Here is a 17,684-nt window from a genome sequence, read left to right as displayed (position 1 = left end):
ATCGGGTAAATTCTTCCCCCTAACCCGCGGGGGGCTCTCCCAGTACCACAATGTATGTTAATAAATTATAAAATAATACACATTTTGCCGCCCAACTAAAAAAAATTTTTTTTTGAGAAACCGGATTTTCCAGTTTTAAAACTTTTCAAAAACCGTTTGTGGTGGTGAACATGAATCCTTATACGAGTAGGAATGTACCTCTAAAATGTAATATTTTCCCAAACATTTTGAAGTAATAAAGTCAATGAAAAGAGTTCTGATTGTCTGGTTTTATCAACAAAGTTTACCAATATCAACATATTCCACAATAAAGTGGCACGTTCTTCTTAAGTTTGACAAATGAAAAAAATTCTTAAAATCATTGAAACTGTGTGTTTATGTTAATAAATGCACAGAGTAGACAATCATGTATTCATTCATACACTGGTAAAGTACAGGTGTTGCTTTTTATACACATATTTACTGGCAGTAAAGAAGATTGAAATTAAATATCTGATTTGTTGTTGTTGCAGTACATGTTTGTTTTCTCCAAGAATTCATTCACAAAAAAACATGACAAAAGTAACTTTTCATTCTTAAAATCTAACGAAAGTCACAATTATCTTGTCATATTGACATGACAATACTCCAATGCACTCATATTATATTTAACATCCCATCAGTACATGTATGAACATTGTTTTGCACAGATGAAAGTGATTACAAAATGTATATAAAAAAAAGCTATGACTATGCTCTTGAATATTATGCACATATAACAAAATTCAACCTATTACATTTATACTGTAATACCAAATATCAAACAAATATGCACACACAATGTAATGTAATCGAAAATTTTTAATTAAATTTTCATTTGATTAATATACTTACCCGAGTCACATATTTAGCATTGACGCAGTCGAGATGCTAGGTAGACTGAAAAAACGCTATCCCGTCTATAGTATAAGGGAAGCAACCCAAGCAAAAAAGTAGCAAGCTTGCTACCCTGGGTTGCCTCCCGTAGCGTGCATCACGCCACAGCTCTCGTACCCAATACGAGACACCCTCATTCGACTTCTAGAATACAAAGAAACTAAAAGCGGGGAAGGTGGGAGGGAATTACCTATGTGACTCGGGTAAGTATATTAATCAAATGAAAATTTAATTAAAAATTTTCGATTAAATTACATATTCTTACTCCGAGTCACATATTTAGCAGATAACTCCAACAAGGTGGTGGGTAAGATCAAAAAGTTCAAACTCACTCTAAAGTTCTGGAGAGACAAAAGCCAGCTGCCGCCAAGGAAGGAATAGGCCGAGACCCATCCTGACAGAGGGCAGCAATGTCTGCAGAACCTGATAAGACAAAACCCTAGTGCCAGAAGCTGTGCGCAGGACATCATCCAAACCCCATAGGCCAAAAAGGCCAAGGAGGAGGCCCAGGCCCTGGAAAAGAGCTCGGGCCGAGCCGAGGGAAAGATAGCAAGAGCTATGACCAGGCGGAGGGCAAGAAAATCCCTTGCCAAGAAACTGGCCCACTGCCAAAAGTCAGGAAAGGATCCCGTGAGAAAGCAACCACTGACTCACTCTAAACCCTTGCCAGGAACTGGCCCACTGCCAAAGGACAGAAACGGACCGAGAACCACCCTGATTGACAGCCGAGATGTCTCTCAGGCAAGAAATGCGAAAGACACCTCAGAGAGCCAGTAAGCTGTGCCCAGCACTTCTTCCAATCTTCTGAACCGTAAAACAGTCCGGAAAAGGACCCCAGTCTTGGATAAACCCGACCAAGTAGAGGGAAGGACAAGCTGCCCCCCCCCCCCCCCCCCTTAAATGGAAGGAAATGCTAATGGCCTGGAAAAAATCCGTGCGTAAGGTTGCCGGCTAAGCCCTGAAAAGGACCGACCCTCACGGAGACCAAAAGGCAAACATGCCAAAGTAAGAAAACTTTGGGATGGAGTGAGGCCCAAAGGCCGTTGAGAGAACAGTCAGCTCCGGAAGAGTGACAAAACTCCAAACCGGAAAGAGAGAGACACCTGAGTATCAAGTACCAGGGTCCACCTCAAAACTCAAGGGAGACGGTCACCAGTCGTCCCCTGCCCATCCCTGCGCAAGCAGAGAGAGGGGTAAAAAAGGGGGACGAAGCGACCTAAGGTAGTGCCTAAGCACCGCAAATGCGGACCCGCAGTGGCCAAATCCTAATGTGACCGGAGACCGGAAACAAAATGACAAAAGCCAGCGTGATCGCAGAGCAGACTGCTTGTAGGTAATTGAAAATGAATCAAAAAAACCCGAAACAGAAAGGACGAAGCTGGTAAGAAAGACGGAAACCGTGAAGCGAACCAGCCGTCAGCATCCCAAGACCAGAGTTCTCAGTAATAGTCATAGTTGCAAGTGAAGAAGGGGTGACCAGGCCGGAAGCCCAACCCGGCAGAAATCGTCCCAACTCACATCATGCAAGCTTGATGGAGAAGAGGAAGAGACGAAATCCGCAGTCACAAGAACCAATTGCCAAAGTCGCAACACGACAGGCAGGAGACTATAACACAGGCTAAGGCCGAGAGCCTTGCTGCCCGTAGGCCGGCCATTGCACCGAAGTACTCAAAGTACACAGGCACAGTAAGCAACCAAAAGTTTCGGCCGCCGAAAAAGATGCTGGCCTAGAGGCCAGCACCGAGAAAACTGGAACATTAGCTGGACCTCTGCCCAAAAAGGGGAGGAGTAGCCAAAAACCTGAGAAAAAGTGACAAGCCAAGAATGACTTCTCAAACATGCATTGCCCAGACAATGCACCCTCAGGAAAATCTGAATGTTACTTCCGAGGCCAACTCAAGTGAACCTTAAGTTTGGACGAAACACCAGAACGCGTCTGATCGCTAGAGAAAGACAAAGTCAGACTCGGCGAAAGACAAACCTGGACCAAGTCCAGGAGCTCGTGGCAAGAGAAAACGGGGAAGCCCAAAGGCAGAAACCCCCCTTTAAACGGAAATCGACCTCTCAGCACCCATACGCTGGGCAAGAGAAAGAATGTCGAAGCCCGAAGCCACAAGCACAAGGAAAGCAACAACCGCCACCTCCAACGGATGAAATGGCTGTTGCTCCCGCCGAGGCTAAAAACCCCGAAGCCCTAAGGCCGGCTGTTGTTTCAGAAACCCAGCGTCCTATGACGGCTGTGAAAGAAACAATCTCACCTGAGCTGAGGACGTAGGCCGCTTAGGCTGAGTCCGCTTAGGTATAGCCTGCTTAGGAGCGGCCTGCTTTTGCTGCTTTCAAATTGAAGCTCAAAAGAAGGGAACCGCTGTTCTCTGTTGGTCTCAATCCCCTGCTTCTGGCATGAGAGGCCAGGCTGCCGGAGAGAGACCGTCCACCAAGGATGACGAACTGAGAATGTTCCTTGTCGACTCCTCAGAAAACCGGGAGTGGGCAAGAAACAAGTCCCTTCCGCACGAGACCGCATGGGAATAGTGCAGAGAGGACAGCCTCATCTGTGCCTCGTTCACCCTTGTAAGTGTGGAGAGGAGTGAGACGCTTCCTCCGCGTCCTGCCCTTTACTAAGGGGAAAGGGCGCCAAGGAATCTGCCAGAGCGCAAGGAAGCGCCCGCAGGAGAGCCTCGGAAATGGAACTGAGTTCCGAAAGTTGTCAGCCCCCTTCCTCAGAGAATAGGAGATTCTGCCCATAGAACGGCAGAACCGAATCCTTCCTCAACGGCTTCGTAAGAAGCGAAAGAAGTTCCGGCGTGACCGGAAACGGTGCACGCGGACGGGGAAAGGCCAACAGGCGGCGACGAGACGACCTTGGCCAAGGCAACTTCCTCTGGTCCGCTAAGGGCACGAAGGAGGAAGCCTGCGCAGGAGCGGCAAGGCATTCCGATGCCAGCTCCGAAGCAGAACCCTGAGGAACCAGCAACGAAACCGACGCCGGAGGCCACCCCCTGTCGAAGAGGGGGGCTCGGCGAAAAGGCAAAAAAGGCGAAAAGCTACTAAGGGCGATTCTTCAAACCAGAAGTAGCTGCTTCCTCTTTGCCAACCGAAGTCCTTCCTGTTGGCAATCGATTGTGCTCATTCCCTAACTGAGAGGAGGATGAGAGGGACCAAAAACCAAGGAAAGTGGGAGAGAGGAGCTAGCGGCCACCACCTGAGTGTGTGGATGCTGCTGTCCCAACAGAGGCAAGAAGCCTGTATGCCCATAGGGCAAGCCTTGTTCGAAATTCACCGGCGACCAAACGGAAGCAGCGGGAACTGAACCGGAAAATCCGGGAGGAGCCGGAAGTGCGGCAGCAACAGCAGCGCTATGCCAGAGCTGGTGCTGAGCCACCTACGAGCTGAAGCTCGGAACCCAAAGGTAGGCCGTAGGCCAGAACCGGAAGTGACAGTAACCTGTGCACTACCCGCTTGACCTACCCTCCTGCCAAGGCCGGAAGCGAAGCTGCCGGAAATGGCTGCCGTGCAAAGGGCAAAGCTCAAACCGGAAAGGGCCATGGGCTGCCCACACACCGATGAACTAACATTTCCAGCCGGAGCCGGAAGAGAAGCTGTCGCGGACGACTGCTTACGTATAGCGCAGCTCAAGCCGGATGGGATCATTATTTGTCCACGTTCCAACGAGGCACTACTTCCGTGAACCGGAAGTGCCGCTGTCGCGTACGACTGCCGACGTAAGGCAAGGCTCAAACCGGACGTGACAGTAGCCTGTGCACTAGCCAGTGAACCTACACTTCCGGTCGGAACCGGAAGAACAGCTGTCGCGGGCGACCGCTGTCATAGGACAAGGCTCGAACCAGACGTGACAGTAGTCTGTGCACTAGCAAGTGAACCTCTACTTCCGGCCGGAGCTGGAAGCGGCTGCCGCGAACGACTGCTGACGTAAATTCGGAAGCTGGCCAGAGCCGCCGAAGGCAGCTGCTCCTCGTACACGGACCCGAAGTCCGAAACGCCACCTGAAGGGGACGGCTCATAGCCAAAAGAACCCGACAAATGACGCTGCGAGGGAAGGCCGTAAGCCGAACGCCCATCCTGTTGGCCATCGATGAAACTCTCACCCCTGACTAAGAGGAAGATGAGAGTCACCAACGACCGAAGGCAGCTGAAGAGAGGAGCTAGCGGCCACCACCGAAGTGGGTGGCTGCTGCTGTCCCAACAGAGGCAAAAAGCCTGTATGCCCAGGAGAACCACCGTATTCGAAATTCACCGGCGACACAACGGAAGCAGCGGGAACCGAACCGGAAAAGCCGGGAGGAGCAGGGAGTGCAGACGCAACAGCAGAACTATGCCATAGCTGGTGCTGAGGAGTCTGCAAGCCACAACCCGGAAGCCCTAGGCCGGAACCGGAAGTGACAGATGACTGTGCACGACCCGTTTGACCTACATTTCCTGCCCAGGCAGGAAGAGCAGCTGCCGGAAACGGCTGCTGTAGCAGGGCAAGGCTCGAACCGGAAGGGACCATGGGCTGTCCGCGAACCAGTGAACCAACACTTCCGGCCGGAGCCGGAAGCGAAGCTGCCGCGGACGGCTGCTTACGTAATTCGTAGCTCAAACCGGCAGGGACCATGGTCTGTCCGCTGTCCAGTGAACCACTACTTCCGGCCGAAGCCGGAAGGGAAGCTGCCGCGGACGGCTGCTTACGTAATTCGTAGCTCAAACCGGCAGGGACCATGGTCTGTCCGCTGTCCAGTGAACCACTACTTCCGGCCGGAGCCGGAAGGGAAGCTGCCGCGGACGGCTGCTTACGTAATTCGTAGCTCAAACCGGCAGGGACCATGGTCTGTCCGCTGTCCAGTGAACCACTACTTCCGGCCGGAGCCGGAAGTGCAGCTGCCGCGGACGGCTGCTGCGAGCACATACCTTGTGACGACCGTATCCCAAAAGGGACCTGCTCAGGTGCACTCCCGCAAGCGGTAGCCACCGAGCGCCGGCCGAGAAGAGAAACGCCTCCCTGTTCACCGCCTCCAGCACCAACGCCGAAGCCAGCAGGCTGGACAGGTGATCCGGAAACAACAGGAACACAGGAAGCCAACGACCGAGGGTCGCACACCCCCGGGAGAGAGGCAGAGCTGGAAACAGGGTCCGTCCGCGCCATCTCAATTTTCTGGAAGCAAAGAGGACAAAAGGCTAGCCACAAGAGTGCCAGCCTCCGGCACAGGCGCCGGGTTCGAAACGGACGTGGTAGCGGTAATGCCCGCCGCCCGCGAGCCAGACGAAGTTTCCTCCGGCGCCGAAATGGGCACCGAAAAAACGAAGTTAGTCTTCGGGTCAGAAACGTGAACCGTGGGGTTCCTAGCCGAAGAAGTAGAAGCCGAGGGCTTAGGTTTGCCAGGGCCTTTGCCCTTACTCTCGGCCTTAGCTGCTCGCTTTTTTCTCACTATCAGACATGCTGTCACGCGAGAAAACAAACTACTGAAAATACACAAGTCTCTAGGACGTTAAAACTTCAGCAGAATAAACTAGCACAAAGTACAAGTTACAAGCAGGTAAAAGTGCTACTGGTCGACGCTAAAAGTCCGAGCACGGACCCAAACTAACCAGCAAAATACACCACGTGTAAGCGAAAAATGGCGACCAAAATGGCGGCCACAGCAACAAACTACCGAGCAAAATTCACAAGTCCGCGGACGAGAAAATTCTCAGCAGAATGGCAAAGCAAACAACAACAAAATGGAACAATCTCACCGCTAGAAACAGCTATGAGCAGACGGGGAGCCGAGGCTGGTGGGTGTCAAGCAGACAGCAAACAACAGCCTAGGAGCGAAATCAAGCACGACCTGTCTCTCTGGCTGAAAGATGTCGAATGAGGGTGTCTCGTATTGGGTACGAGAGCTGTGGCGTGATGCACGCTACGGGAGGCAACCCAGGGTAGCAAGCTTGCTACTTTTTTGCTTGGGTTGCTTCCCTTATACTATAGACGGGATAGCGTTTTTTCAGTCTACCTAGCATCTCGACTGCGTCAATGCTAAATATGTGACTCGGAGTAAGAATATGTAATTTAATGCATGTCATCGAGTTAATTTTGATTCTAACAATTCCATTCAAAACAAAAGCTCTTATAAGCATGTGTTATATACATTTTGTGTAGTGTGTGTGTGTGTGTGTGTGTGTGTGTGTGTGTGTGCGTGTGCGTGTGTGTTTGGATGTGCGAGTGCATGTGTGTGTGGATGTGTGAGTACAATGTGTGTGCGTTTGGATGTGTGTGTGTGTGTGTGTGTGTGTGTGTGTGTGTGTGTGTGTGTGTGTGTGTGTGTGTGTGTGTGTGTGTGTGTGTGTGTGTTTGGTTGGGTGGGTTAGCCTATGTCTGTCCAGTCTGTCTGTGACAGTACCCGTCGGCAATTGTTTACACATAGTGGAGTATCTGTGTAAAATATATCCTTGTTTGTGCTCTATGGAACTTACTGCCCTAAAACAACCATATCTGTGATAGGAGCTTGTAATACTTATTTTGTGAAATCCACTTCAATTTCCTTTTTTTTTTAAATTCTCCTTTATTCTCTAATCTTTCTTTATTGCTATTTTGATTTTTTTCCCTTTTTATAAAAGTGTTACTGATGCAAGATCAGGTGAGGAATGTGGGTTAAGGAATGTGCAACTATCCCAGTCGAAGTTTTGTCAAAGAGCATGCAAAGATGTCTTCTTTCTCATTCAATTGTGTCTTCATTTGTATGCCTTGATGTTTTTGTTCTGTCATGCCAGATTAAAGCCATGGGTGTGTGTCCTTGGCATGCAAGTACGTACATGTAATGCACCCTTTGACTGAATTTTTGTTCAAGTTTGCACCTGCCCCTGCCTATACCCTCTCACTGAATTTTTCTAAAAGTTTTGACTTTTCTTTCTTTCTGGATTTGTTCTTTCTTCACTGATGTTTATAGAACATGGTCATGGTAGTGCAGAAACAGGAGAAATATATTGCAGGCCGCATCATCGTAGGTTGAACTTCATTCAGACCACAACCACCTGCAACACATACAAATTATACAAATTGAATCTACAACAATAAATGTATATAATAATAATAATGATACAGCTGTAACATATGTAAATCTAGGCATATCATATTACTTATCACACCTATGCTCTAGCTTTGACCTTGTACCTCCTGATACCTCAGCCACTGAAGTTCATGTTTATTCACGAGAGCATCTCAAACGATGAACTGGTCGTTACATATATTTTGCATCTGGATGTAGAAAGGTCCATAACCTTTAACGTTCAGACGGGAGACACAAGTCATTTACAAAATGTGAAAATAAAAACAAATAACTTATGCAATGAAACATATAGTCCACATGCATGGACTATTCGATGAGCTGTCAAAGAAGAGAATGAAGAGAGAGAGAGAGAGAGAGAGAGAGAGAGAGAGAGAGAGAGAGAGAGAGAGAGAGAGAGAGAGAGAGAGAGAGAGAGAGAGAGAGAGAGAGAGAGAGAGAGAGATTAAATGTCAGAAGAGGAAGACACAATGGTTAAAAAGTGTGCATTCTTTCTTTCTTTATTTGGTGTTTAACGTCGTTTTCAACCACGAAGGTTATATCGCGACGGGGAAAGGGGGGAGATGGGATAGAGCCACTTGTCAATTGTTTCTTGTTCACAAAAGCACTAATCAAAAATTTGCTCCAGGGGCTTGCAACGTAGTACAATGTATTACCTTACTGGGAGAATGCAAGTTTCCAGTACAAAGGACTTAACATTTCTTACATACTGCTTGACTAAAATCTTTACAAAAATTGACTATATTCTATACAAGAAACACTTAACAAGGGTAAAAAGAGAAACAGAATCCATTAGTCGCCTCTTACGACATGCTGGGGAGCATCGGGTAAATTCTTCCCCCTAACCCGCGGGGGGTAAAAAGTGTGCATTAAATAATAATTTCTTTTGTCAGGGTGTGATAGTTTCCCTCAAACCAAAATGAGAATATAAAACTGAACTGACTTTCATTGTTAGAAATACATGTACTTCTACAAAGCAAAAAACAGTCAAGTTTGCATTCTCTGCGGGGTGCAATTTTACACAGCATATCCAATAAGTTATCATGCATGCAACAAGCAAACAAATAAAACATACAAGCAAACATACTACTACATAATGTTCCCAAAAAGCCATGCAGAAATGCAGCCCCACACAGTAAGAATGTCCGTGCTGACATAAACATATACAGTGGAGTCCGGGTACAACGAATCTCAAGGGAGATACATTTTAGTTCGTTATATCAGTAATTCGCTGTAGAGTTGTCAACCCTAAATGGCCTTAAGACAAGTTTTCCCACTCACCTTCAAATGATCGTCCCATCGATCTTTCCTTGGAGAGTACAATCTCTGCATGTTTTCAACAGCTTCATAATATAATCCAAGAGGCATAGTTCAAATGTTCACTTTACTGTCACAATTTTAGAAGTAAAATTTAAAAAGTCGAGTAAAAGCATGTACATGTACATTCTGATCAATCTCCGATTTCATGGTGTCCACCAGTTCCGGTGCATGTACTAGACCCTGGCCAAGTTTCCTCTCAAGACTTTTTAGAGCACAGTCATAGCTTAGCAGCTGATTGGAATAGTGAAAACACAGCGGCGGTGGCTGTTCCGTGCACCTCCCGCTGTTTGTTCAGAGTTCGCTCATCACGCGATGTGCACTTGTGTTTGTGTATTTTTGTCTTTGGAGACAATTATTGACATCAGTTCGTTGTAGCCTTGTGACTTTTAGAGACAAAACGGCTCTGGGGCGATGAAAACGTGTTTGTTATAAGAGGGGTTCGTTATGCAAATGAGTTCAAAAGGTTCGTTGTAGCCGGAAAGTAACAAGTAAGAAATAGAAGGCTGTCTGCCGGGAAATCAATGGCAGTTCGTTAAAAGCGGGATTTCGTTATACCCAGGTTCGTTATAGCTGGACTCCACTGTACACTGTTTCCTGTTTCTGTAAAACGCACTCACGCACGCACGCACGCATGCACACACACACACATACATACACACACACACACACACACACACACACAAACATATATATATACCAAATTCCTTCACCCAAATGTACAAACGTACAAATGAACATAGTGCTTTGAAAGAAATGCATTTCCAGGTTTGTTAGTATTCTAAAAAGCTACTCAGCACAGCTAAAATCAAGACACCAAGTTGTTTTCAAAAGTATATTAGGTGAAAAAGATATGTTAGGTCAATTGCGTCGCGGGTACCTGCATTCAAAGACTGTCTTCAAATTACCAATTTATTTTCTGAAACAAGGGAAATAAACAGCACATGAAACCTAGCCAATGCAAACCGACATGCAAAAATAAATCGTGCTCAAACAAGAAAAATAACACACTGAATCAGTACCACAAAGGAAAATAGACAGCTCACAAAACGTAGCTAATGCAAATGGGCATGCTAACCAAAACATGCTCTAATATGTCTGCAAATAGTAAAAAAAAGTCCCTTGTATGTAATGCATTAAAATTTGAAGATGAATTAGACTGTAATTAGTTGAAATGGACAACCAGATAAAGAAAACAAGTCGCGTAAGGCGAAAATACAACATTTAGTCAAGTAGCTGTCGAACTCACAGAATGAAACTGAACGCAACGCAACGCAGCAAGACCGTATACTCGTAGCATCGTCAGTCCACCGCGCACGGCAAAGGCAGTGAAATTGACAAGAAGAGCGGGGTAGTACTTGCGCTGAGAAGGATAGCACGCTTTTCTGTACCTCTCTTCGTTTTAACTTTCTGAGCGTGTTTTTAATCCAAACATATCATATCTATATGTTTTTGGAATCAGGAACCGACAAGGAATAAGATGAAGGTGTTTTTAAATTGATTTGGACAATTTAATTTTGATAATAATTTTTATATTTTTAATTTTCAGAGCTTGTTTTTAATCCAAATATAACATATTTATATATTTTTGGAATCAAAAAATGATAAAGAATGAGATGTACGTAAATTTGGATCGTTTTATACAAAAAATATTTTGTTTACAATTTTCAGATTTTTAATGACCAAACTCACTCATTAGTTTTTAAGCCACCAAGCTGAAATGCAATACCAAACCCCGGCCTTCGTCGAAGATTACTTGACCAAAATTTCAACCAATTTGGTTGAAAAATGAGAGCGTGACAGTGCCGCCTCAACTTTCACGAAAAGCCGGATATGACGTCATAAAAGACATTTATCAAAAAAATGAAAAAAACGTCTGGGGATTTCATACCCAGGAACTCTCATGTCAAATTTCATAAAGATCGGTCCAGTAGTTTGGTCTGAATCGCTCTACACGCACGCACACACGCACGCACACACGCACGCACACACATACACCACGACCCTCGTCTCGATTTCCCCCTCTACGTTAAAACATTTAGTCAAAACTTGACTAAATGTAATGACAGTAAAGGCCTTCCTCAACGTACTGAGCCTGAAGTTGACTTTGCAAAGTCTTTTCAGTTAGCGAAAACTCATGCAGTGGCAAAACACTGTGCAGTGTGCTTCGTGAAGTGAGCTTTGCAAGTCAACTTTGTTCTAGTTATATCAGGCTTTAGCTGCATTTACAGCATGCTGAATTCAGATAAATTCAGGATAGTGACAATGGGTCTTTTAAACAGGGCTAGTAGCAGTACACATGAGGATGTGAAACTGTACAGGCCCTCATGCACAGACAGGCATACACAAGTCCACACACACTCTCTCTCTCTCTCTCTCTCTTTTCCTCTCCCTCGATGCACTCAAGGAGCTAAAAAAAATAGATGATCCTATAGGTCCACAAACAAACCCAAACACAACAAAACAAAGTCAAATAAAACAAAACAAAACAAAATACAAGCCAGAAAACCCCGCGTATAGCTTGCACAGTATATTAACCAAATGTCACAGAAAATTCTTTTTTTTAGAAAACAAGCCACATCTTCAACAAGGCAACTGCATGTGGGAGTCAAATAAATCTGTACAATAAAGAATGAAGAAGGGGAATAACTTTCAACCCATGAATGTACAAAGAAGTTGGATCCAGAATAAATAATCCACAGGACAAACCCCCTCCACATAGTCACCTTGACAGCATATTCTTCTGTGGGTACAAGAGCTAGAGATGGAAAATAACAGATCAAAGATAGCAGCGGCTGACACATGTCAATAACCATTATGAGGGAATGCCTTGACAGGGGTATCAAAGTGGACAAAGTGACAGCTATCAGGCAAGTTACACTTCAACTAACTGCAGGTAACTGTGACCGTTACAAGCACTGTGTAACTCGCAAGACAAACACATGAAAGTGTGTTGCTACTGGACATAATAGCCCATGAGCTGCAGCACTGCACCCCCCCCCCCTCCCCCCTTTTAAGACCTCTGAAAATCTGACGAAATTGGGTCTCAAAAGGGAGGGAGTGTTAACTAGGAGGTAAATTTACATACATGAAGTACAGAAAATCAGAAAAGCAAGGCCTAAAAAAAGGGGGAAGTAGGTCTTCAAATTTGATTTCCACTGGATTTGTACACTAAAAACACACATGCACACTAAAGCAGCTAGTGCTCTCTTTTACCCGAGACAGGGGAAATATGGACCCTTTACCAGTAAAGACTTGTTCAACCTTGCTTACGAAATAATCTGTCCACATCTTTTAAAACAAGAAGGGCAAAGCCCATACGACTCACATGCTTGACCTTGACCTTTACATGACCTTGACCTTCAGAGTCAAGGTCAAATAACTAAACCTAGCAATGACATCATTCACTAAGAACTGCTTTACACATTTTTCCTACCAAAATACATGTGACCTTGACCCAAGGTCAAGGTCATCCAAGGTCATGCAACACAAAGCTGTTAATTCAAGACATAGGAAGTACAATGGTGCTTATTGGCTCTTTCTACCATGAGATATGGTCACGTTTAGTGGTTCACTACCTTATTTTGGTCACATTTCATAAGGGTCAAAGTGACCTTGACCTTGATCATATGTGACCAAATGTGTCTCATGATGAAAGCATAACATGTGCCCCACATAATTTTTAAGTTTGAAACAGTTATCTTCCATAGTTCAGGGTCAAGGTCACTTCAAAATATGTATACAATCCAACTTTGAAGAGCTCCTGTGACCTTGACCTTGAAGCAAGGTAAACCAAACTGGTATCAAAAGATGGGGCTTACTTTGCCCTATATATCATATATAGGTGAGGTATTCAATCTCAAAAACTTCAGAGAAAATGGGAAAAATGGGAAAAATAGCTGTTTTTTAGACAACATTTATGGCCCTTGTGACCTTGACCTTGAAGCAAGGTCAAGATGTTATGTATGTTTTTTGGGGCCTTGTCATCATACACCATCTTGCCAAATTTGGTACTGATAGACTGAATAGTGTCCAAGAAATATCCAACGTTAAAGTTTTCCGGACGGACGGACGGACGGACGGACGGACGGACAACTCGGGTGAGTACATAGACTCACTTTTGCTTCGCATGTGAGTCAAAAACTAAAGTCTGTGGCTAAGACTAATACTAATAGCTCACTGTGCTGTGTTCTTTATGTAGCTAATCTATTTGATCTTGTTTTTAAAGACCCATAAATTAACACCCTTTTGTTATATATATTATATTGAGAATCAAATTCAACGTCACATTCCCCAGTTAGTTCTCAAACAAAGCACGAGAAGACATAGAACACAAACAAGTTCAATTGCAAACACTTAAAACAGCAAATACATCAACCACAAAAGAGAAGCAACTTTAGAGGTATCCACTGAGGTATCCACATTTGATCATCATGGTACAGTGGAAATCACAAGACATCTCAGTTTCAACCAATCCAACACAGCGAGTGACTTTCTTTCTTTCTTTATTTGGTGTCGTTTTCAACCGTTCAATGTTATATCGCGACGGGGAAAGGGGGGGGATGGGATAGAGCCACTTGTTAATTGTTTCTTGTTCACAAAAGCACTAATCAAAAAATTGCTCCAGACTCCTGTTTGGGTGTCAACTTCCACGTGCACCCCAGCCCAGGACTCTATTGCTGCTAGCTTTCCATTGGGTGGAAAGCGACCCGAATTTCCCAGCGATGGGACCGTATAGTACTGAAATCAAATGAAATCAACTCACCTTCATAAAGATGGCGAGCAAAGCTCCGAGAATGAGGAAGGGGAAGAAGCCCAGAATGCCACCGCGGCGCGGTTTCTTGACCGTCAGCCACTGGATCCAGCTCAGCTTCTTGTCTGTGTACGGTGGGTAACGCAGGCTGAAAGTACAACATGTGATGATGCAGGAATGTTAGCAAACATTCTTCAGTTCAATTTCCAGGTCAGCTAAATTCAATTTACGACGGTTTGACAAAATAACCCCAAATGTATCGATTGAACATTGGATTGCCCTTCTTTGAGCCATGTGACGTCAGGGGCCGATAAAACTTCAAATTAAGGCGGCCAGCCGAGACTACTACATAGTGCATGTTTGTGTCCGTTTAAAAAGGAATTCTAACCAGAATCGATCAATACATAAATATTTTATGTAGTTTTGGTCATTCAGCACAGAGAAGCTGACAATACAGTGGAAGCTCCCTTTTAAGACCTAAAACAAAAATGAGAAAATTAGGTTCTTAAAAGGAGGGAGTCTTAACATGGAGGTAAATTTACAGGGGTGATATGAACAGAAAGTTTGTAGAAATAAGGTCTTAAAAGGGGGAGGTCTTAAATTTGGGGGGGGGGTGTCTTAAAAGGGGGCTTCCACTGAACAACCATGAGGAAAATTAGCACAAAGAGAAGCAAGCTTGAGCAGCCTTGCTCTAGAACTTCAACTTCTTGCATACTTCTGCAAAATGGCCGAAAAATTTACACTGTCCTCTTTCTACTTCTAATTTCCTTTCAGTGGCCCGATATACATACAAAACCCCTTAGTTTGTCACTGAAATTCTCTTTGGATACTTTAAAAAAATTCTCTGTCAACCACTGGCAGCAAGCAGGAAGACAAAACTAACAACTTACGCATTGACAGCCTCCATGCCAAGGCTCTTCTCCATGACGGCACGTTTGTGGCTGAACGCGTCAAAGCTAAACTTTCCATGGTAGGCACCCATCCCACTGTTGCCCACACCACCGAATGGCAGAGTGCACACTGAACACAAAACAAGAAAACTTTGCTATTGGAGCATTTAATCATTGACAAAACAAAACATTTCTGCTTTTCCATTTTTTATCAGTGGGTAGAGCACTGGACTTGTGATCCGAGGGTCACGGGTTCGAATCCAGGCCGGGACGGACAAGGGTCAACTTTATGTGCAGACTCAGATCCATGTCCCACCCCCTTGTCACCACAGTGGCACGTAAAAGACCTCAGTCACTCAGCCATACGTGCAGGTGGCTCTGTTTACACCTAAACAAGCAAACACCTGGGTAGCGTGGCTCTTGTTGCTGCTAGCTTTCTATGGGGAGGAAGCGACCTGAATTTCCCAGCAATGGAATAATAAAGTAAATGGAATTGAAATTTATTTTGGAACATTAGCAGCCTATCTGTTTTGGACTTGTTAAAGAATCACAAAGTAACTGAAGAGATCTCCACACAGGCAAGAAGACAAACATGCCTTCTGTGAATATATTTATGGTAAAAGGCATTGCCTGGGAGAAAAGGGCAATGGGACATTTGTCCCCCTCAACCAAATTCCGATGGGACATATAATCAAAGGCAAGAAGCACAAAAGAGGCCTGTACGCGTTTTGACCAAAGATGCAAAATGGTGCAACATGGTGCCATCTGAGAATTAGCCGCTATATCATGTTATCTCTGTATGTATGTGTGTGTGTGTGTGTGTGTGTGTGCGTGTGTGTGTAATCCGATGTAAAGTGTACATTCGGTGGCGCAGTGGTAAGTAATCTCAATGCGCCCTTTGACGCACTGAAGGGAATTGTGATGGGACATTTTCAGATTCAATGCGCCAATGGCGCAGGGCGCACTAGTAAATGAAATCCTGCATTGAAAATAAACTAATGTGATGCTTAATTGTTACTTTAAGACCAAGACTTACCGCAAAGTGCAAAAAATGCACTTTCGAACAACATGAAAGCACTGAAATGGCTCCATTTGCATTCCATTCCATTTGACGTTACTTAGCAAATCATGCAATTACGTACTCTGTCACTAAACAATAAGCACCTCCATGTGCATTCTGTTGCCTCTTTTTTCACTTTTTTTTTTTAATAATGGTTTCCGTGACTTACAACAGGCATCACTGCATTTTGTTCCAAGTTTTGTTTAAAAAAAAAACTTTGAAAAACATAAGCATGTTTTCTGTAACTTACAAGCATTCTCTTTTTGCATTCTGTTGCGATTTCACCTTATATTGTAAGATGCCAGACAGGCGCAGTGGCCAAGTGAATAAATCATCGGCCTCTTTATCAGAGGATCGTGAGTTCAAATCCTGGCCGCGGCCGCCTGCTGGATTAAGGGTGGAGATTTCTCCAATCTTCTAGGTCAACTAATGTGCAGACCTGCTATTGTCTTATTCCCCTTCGCAAGCACAAGACCAAGTGAGCACAGAAAAGATCATGTAATCCATGTCAGAGTTTGGTGGGTTATAGAAACATAAAAATACCAAGCATGTTTCCCCGGAAAGGAGCCTATGACTGCCTGAAACGGTCATAAACGTAAAAACCCTATCGTGCAAAACCATGAGTGAACTAGGGAGTTTCAGCCCATGAACGAAGAAGAAGAAGAAAAGATGCCAATAAAGTGCAATACACTTACACCCAGCCTGCACCACTGTGTCGTTCACCAACAGTGAGCCGCTGCTCGTGCCTTCCTTCAGGTCGCGAATCACGTCTTTGTCATTGGAAAAGATGTACATTGCAAGGGGCTTCTCCCTAAAAAAAAAAAAAAAGTTATTATTATATTATTAATATACATGTATGTGCTGTAAACAAGCACAAATGACAAAGTAAAAGAACCAACACACTATCACACAGATTCAGCTTAAACAGAATGATTTTTACAAATATTTTTAGTCAATCTGTCGGCGTGAAACTAAATTAAGGACACTCAAAAATTGGGATTAGTCATAGTCCAGGCTATTAAAACCTGGTTAGCCGAAACGGGTAAACCCAAACGGGTCAAGCTGGTCTCAGTGAAGTATGCCAATTAACATAAGACCTAATTTGCATAAACAGATTTTCTTTATTTCTGAGCACATTTTTAGAGTAAGCATATCATATCTATGCATTTTTGGATTAAGGAAATGGTAAGGAATACAATGCAATCTTTTTCAAATTTGTTTGTACAAAATTCAATAAATGACATCTTTAAAGAACAAACAAATTAATACATTTTCAGCTTCTAACCTGAAATGCAATACCATAGTCCAGACTCAGTAAAAGTTTCAATCAATTCACTTAAAAAAAATGAGGTCACCACAGTGCAGCCTTAACTTTTGCAAAAAGCCAAATATAATGTCATCAAAGACCATTATCGAAAAAATAAAAAAACATGTGCCTGGGTATTATCTGGAACAAGTTCTATGTACAGTTTCATGAGGATCTGTCCGGTAGTTTTCCTGGAATTGCTTTACACATACATACATACGTTCACCACCACCCTCGTCTCGATTCCTGGTACCTATCTGAAAACATTTAGTCAACACTTGACTGCATGTAACAAAACCACCATAACATACAGAAAACCACAGAAACAAACAACAGTAATGACACACTCGAAAAAAAGACTGACTGGTGCAAAACTTAGGAAAAACCAGTGTTATGTCTTCAT

General features: G+C 44.4%; 1 protein-coding gene across 4 annotated transcripts in view; it reads right to left on the bottom strand.

The window, feature by feature from the left end:
• Positions 1–641: 641 nt before the first annotated feature.
• The window catches only part of LOC138976026 (aldehyde dehydrogenase family 3 member B1-like), a 52,213-nt gene continuing 35,170 nt past the window's right edge, over positions 642–17,684 (bottom strand). The window contains exons 11-15 of one of the 4 annotated variants that reach the window (XM_070348816.1): positions 16,671–16,786; positions 14,916–15,045; positions 14,038–14,173; positions 11,999–12,030; positions 642–7,923 (exon numbers count right to left, since the gene is read on the bottom strand). In XM_070348816.1, the coding sequence (XP_070204917.1) occupies positions 7,905–7,923; positions 11,999–12,030; positions 14,038–14,173; positions 14,916–15,045; positions 16,671–16,786 (433 nt within the window). In that variant the 3' untranslated portion in view covers positions 642–7,904. Of the gene's footprint in view, positions 7,924–10,152; positions 10,192–11,998; positions 12,031–14,037; positions 14,174–14,915; positions 15,046–16,670; positions 16,787–17,684 lie in introns of all 4 variants that reach the window. The other 3 variants (XM_070348817.1, XM_070348820.1, XM_070348818.1) reach the window with 3 other exon arrangements.

The sequence above is a fragment of the Littorina saxatilis genome, linkage group LG9, assembly GCF_037325665.1.
Source record: "Littorina saxatilis isolate snail1 linkage group LG9, US_GU_Lsax_2.0, whole genome shotgun sequence".
Lineage (NCBI taxonomy): Eukaryota > Metazoa > Mollusca > Gastropoda > Littorinimorpha > Littorinidae > Littorina > Littorina saxatilis.
The sequence above is the reverse complement of the archived record's forward strand: the minus strand, read 5'-3'. Positions and strand labels throughout refer to the sequence as shown.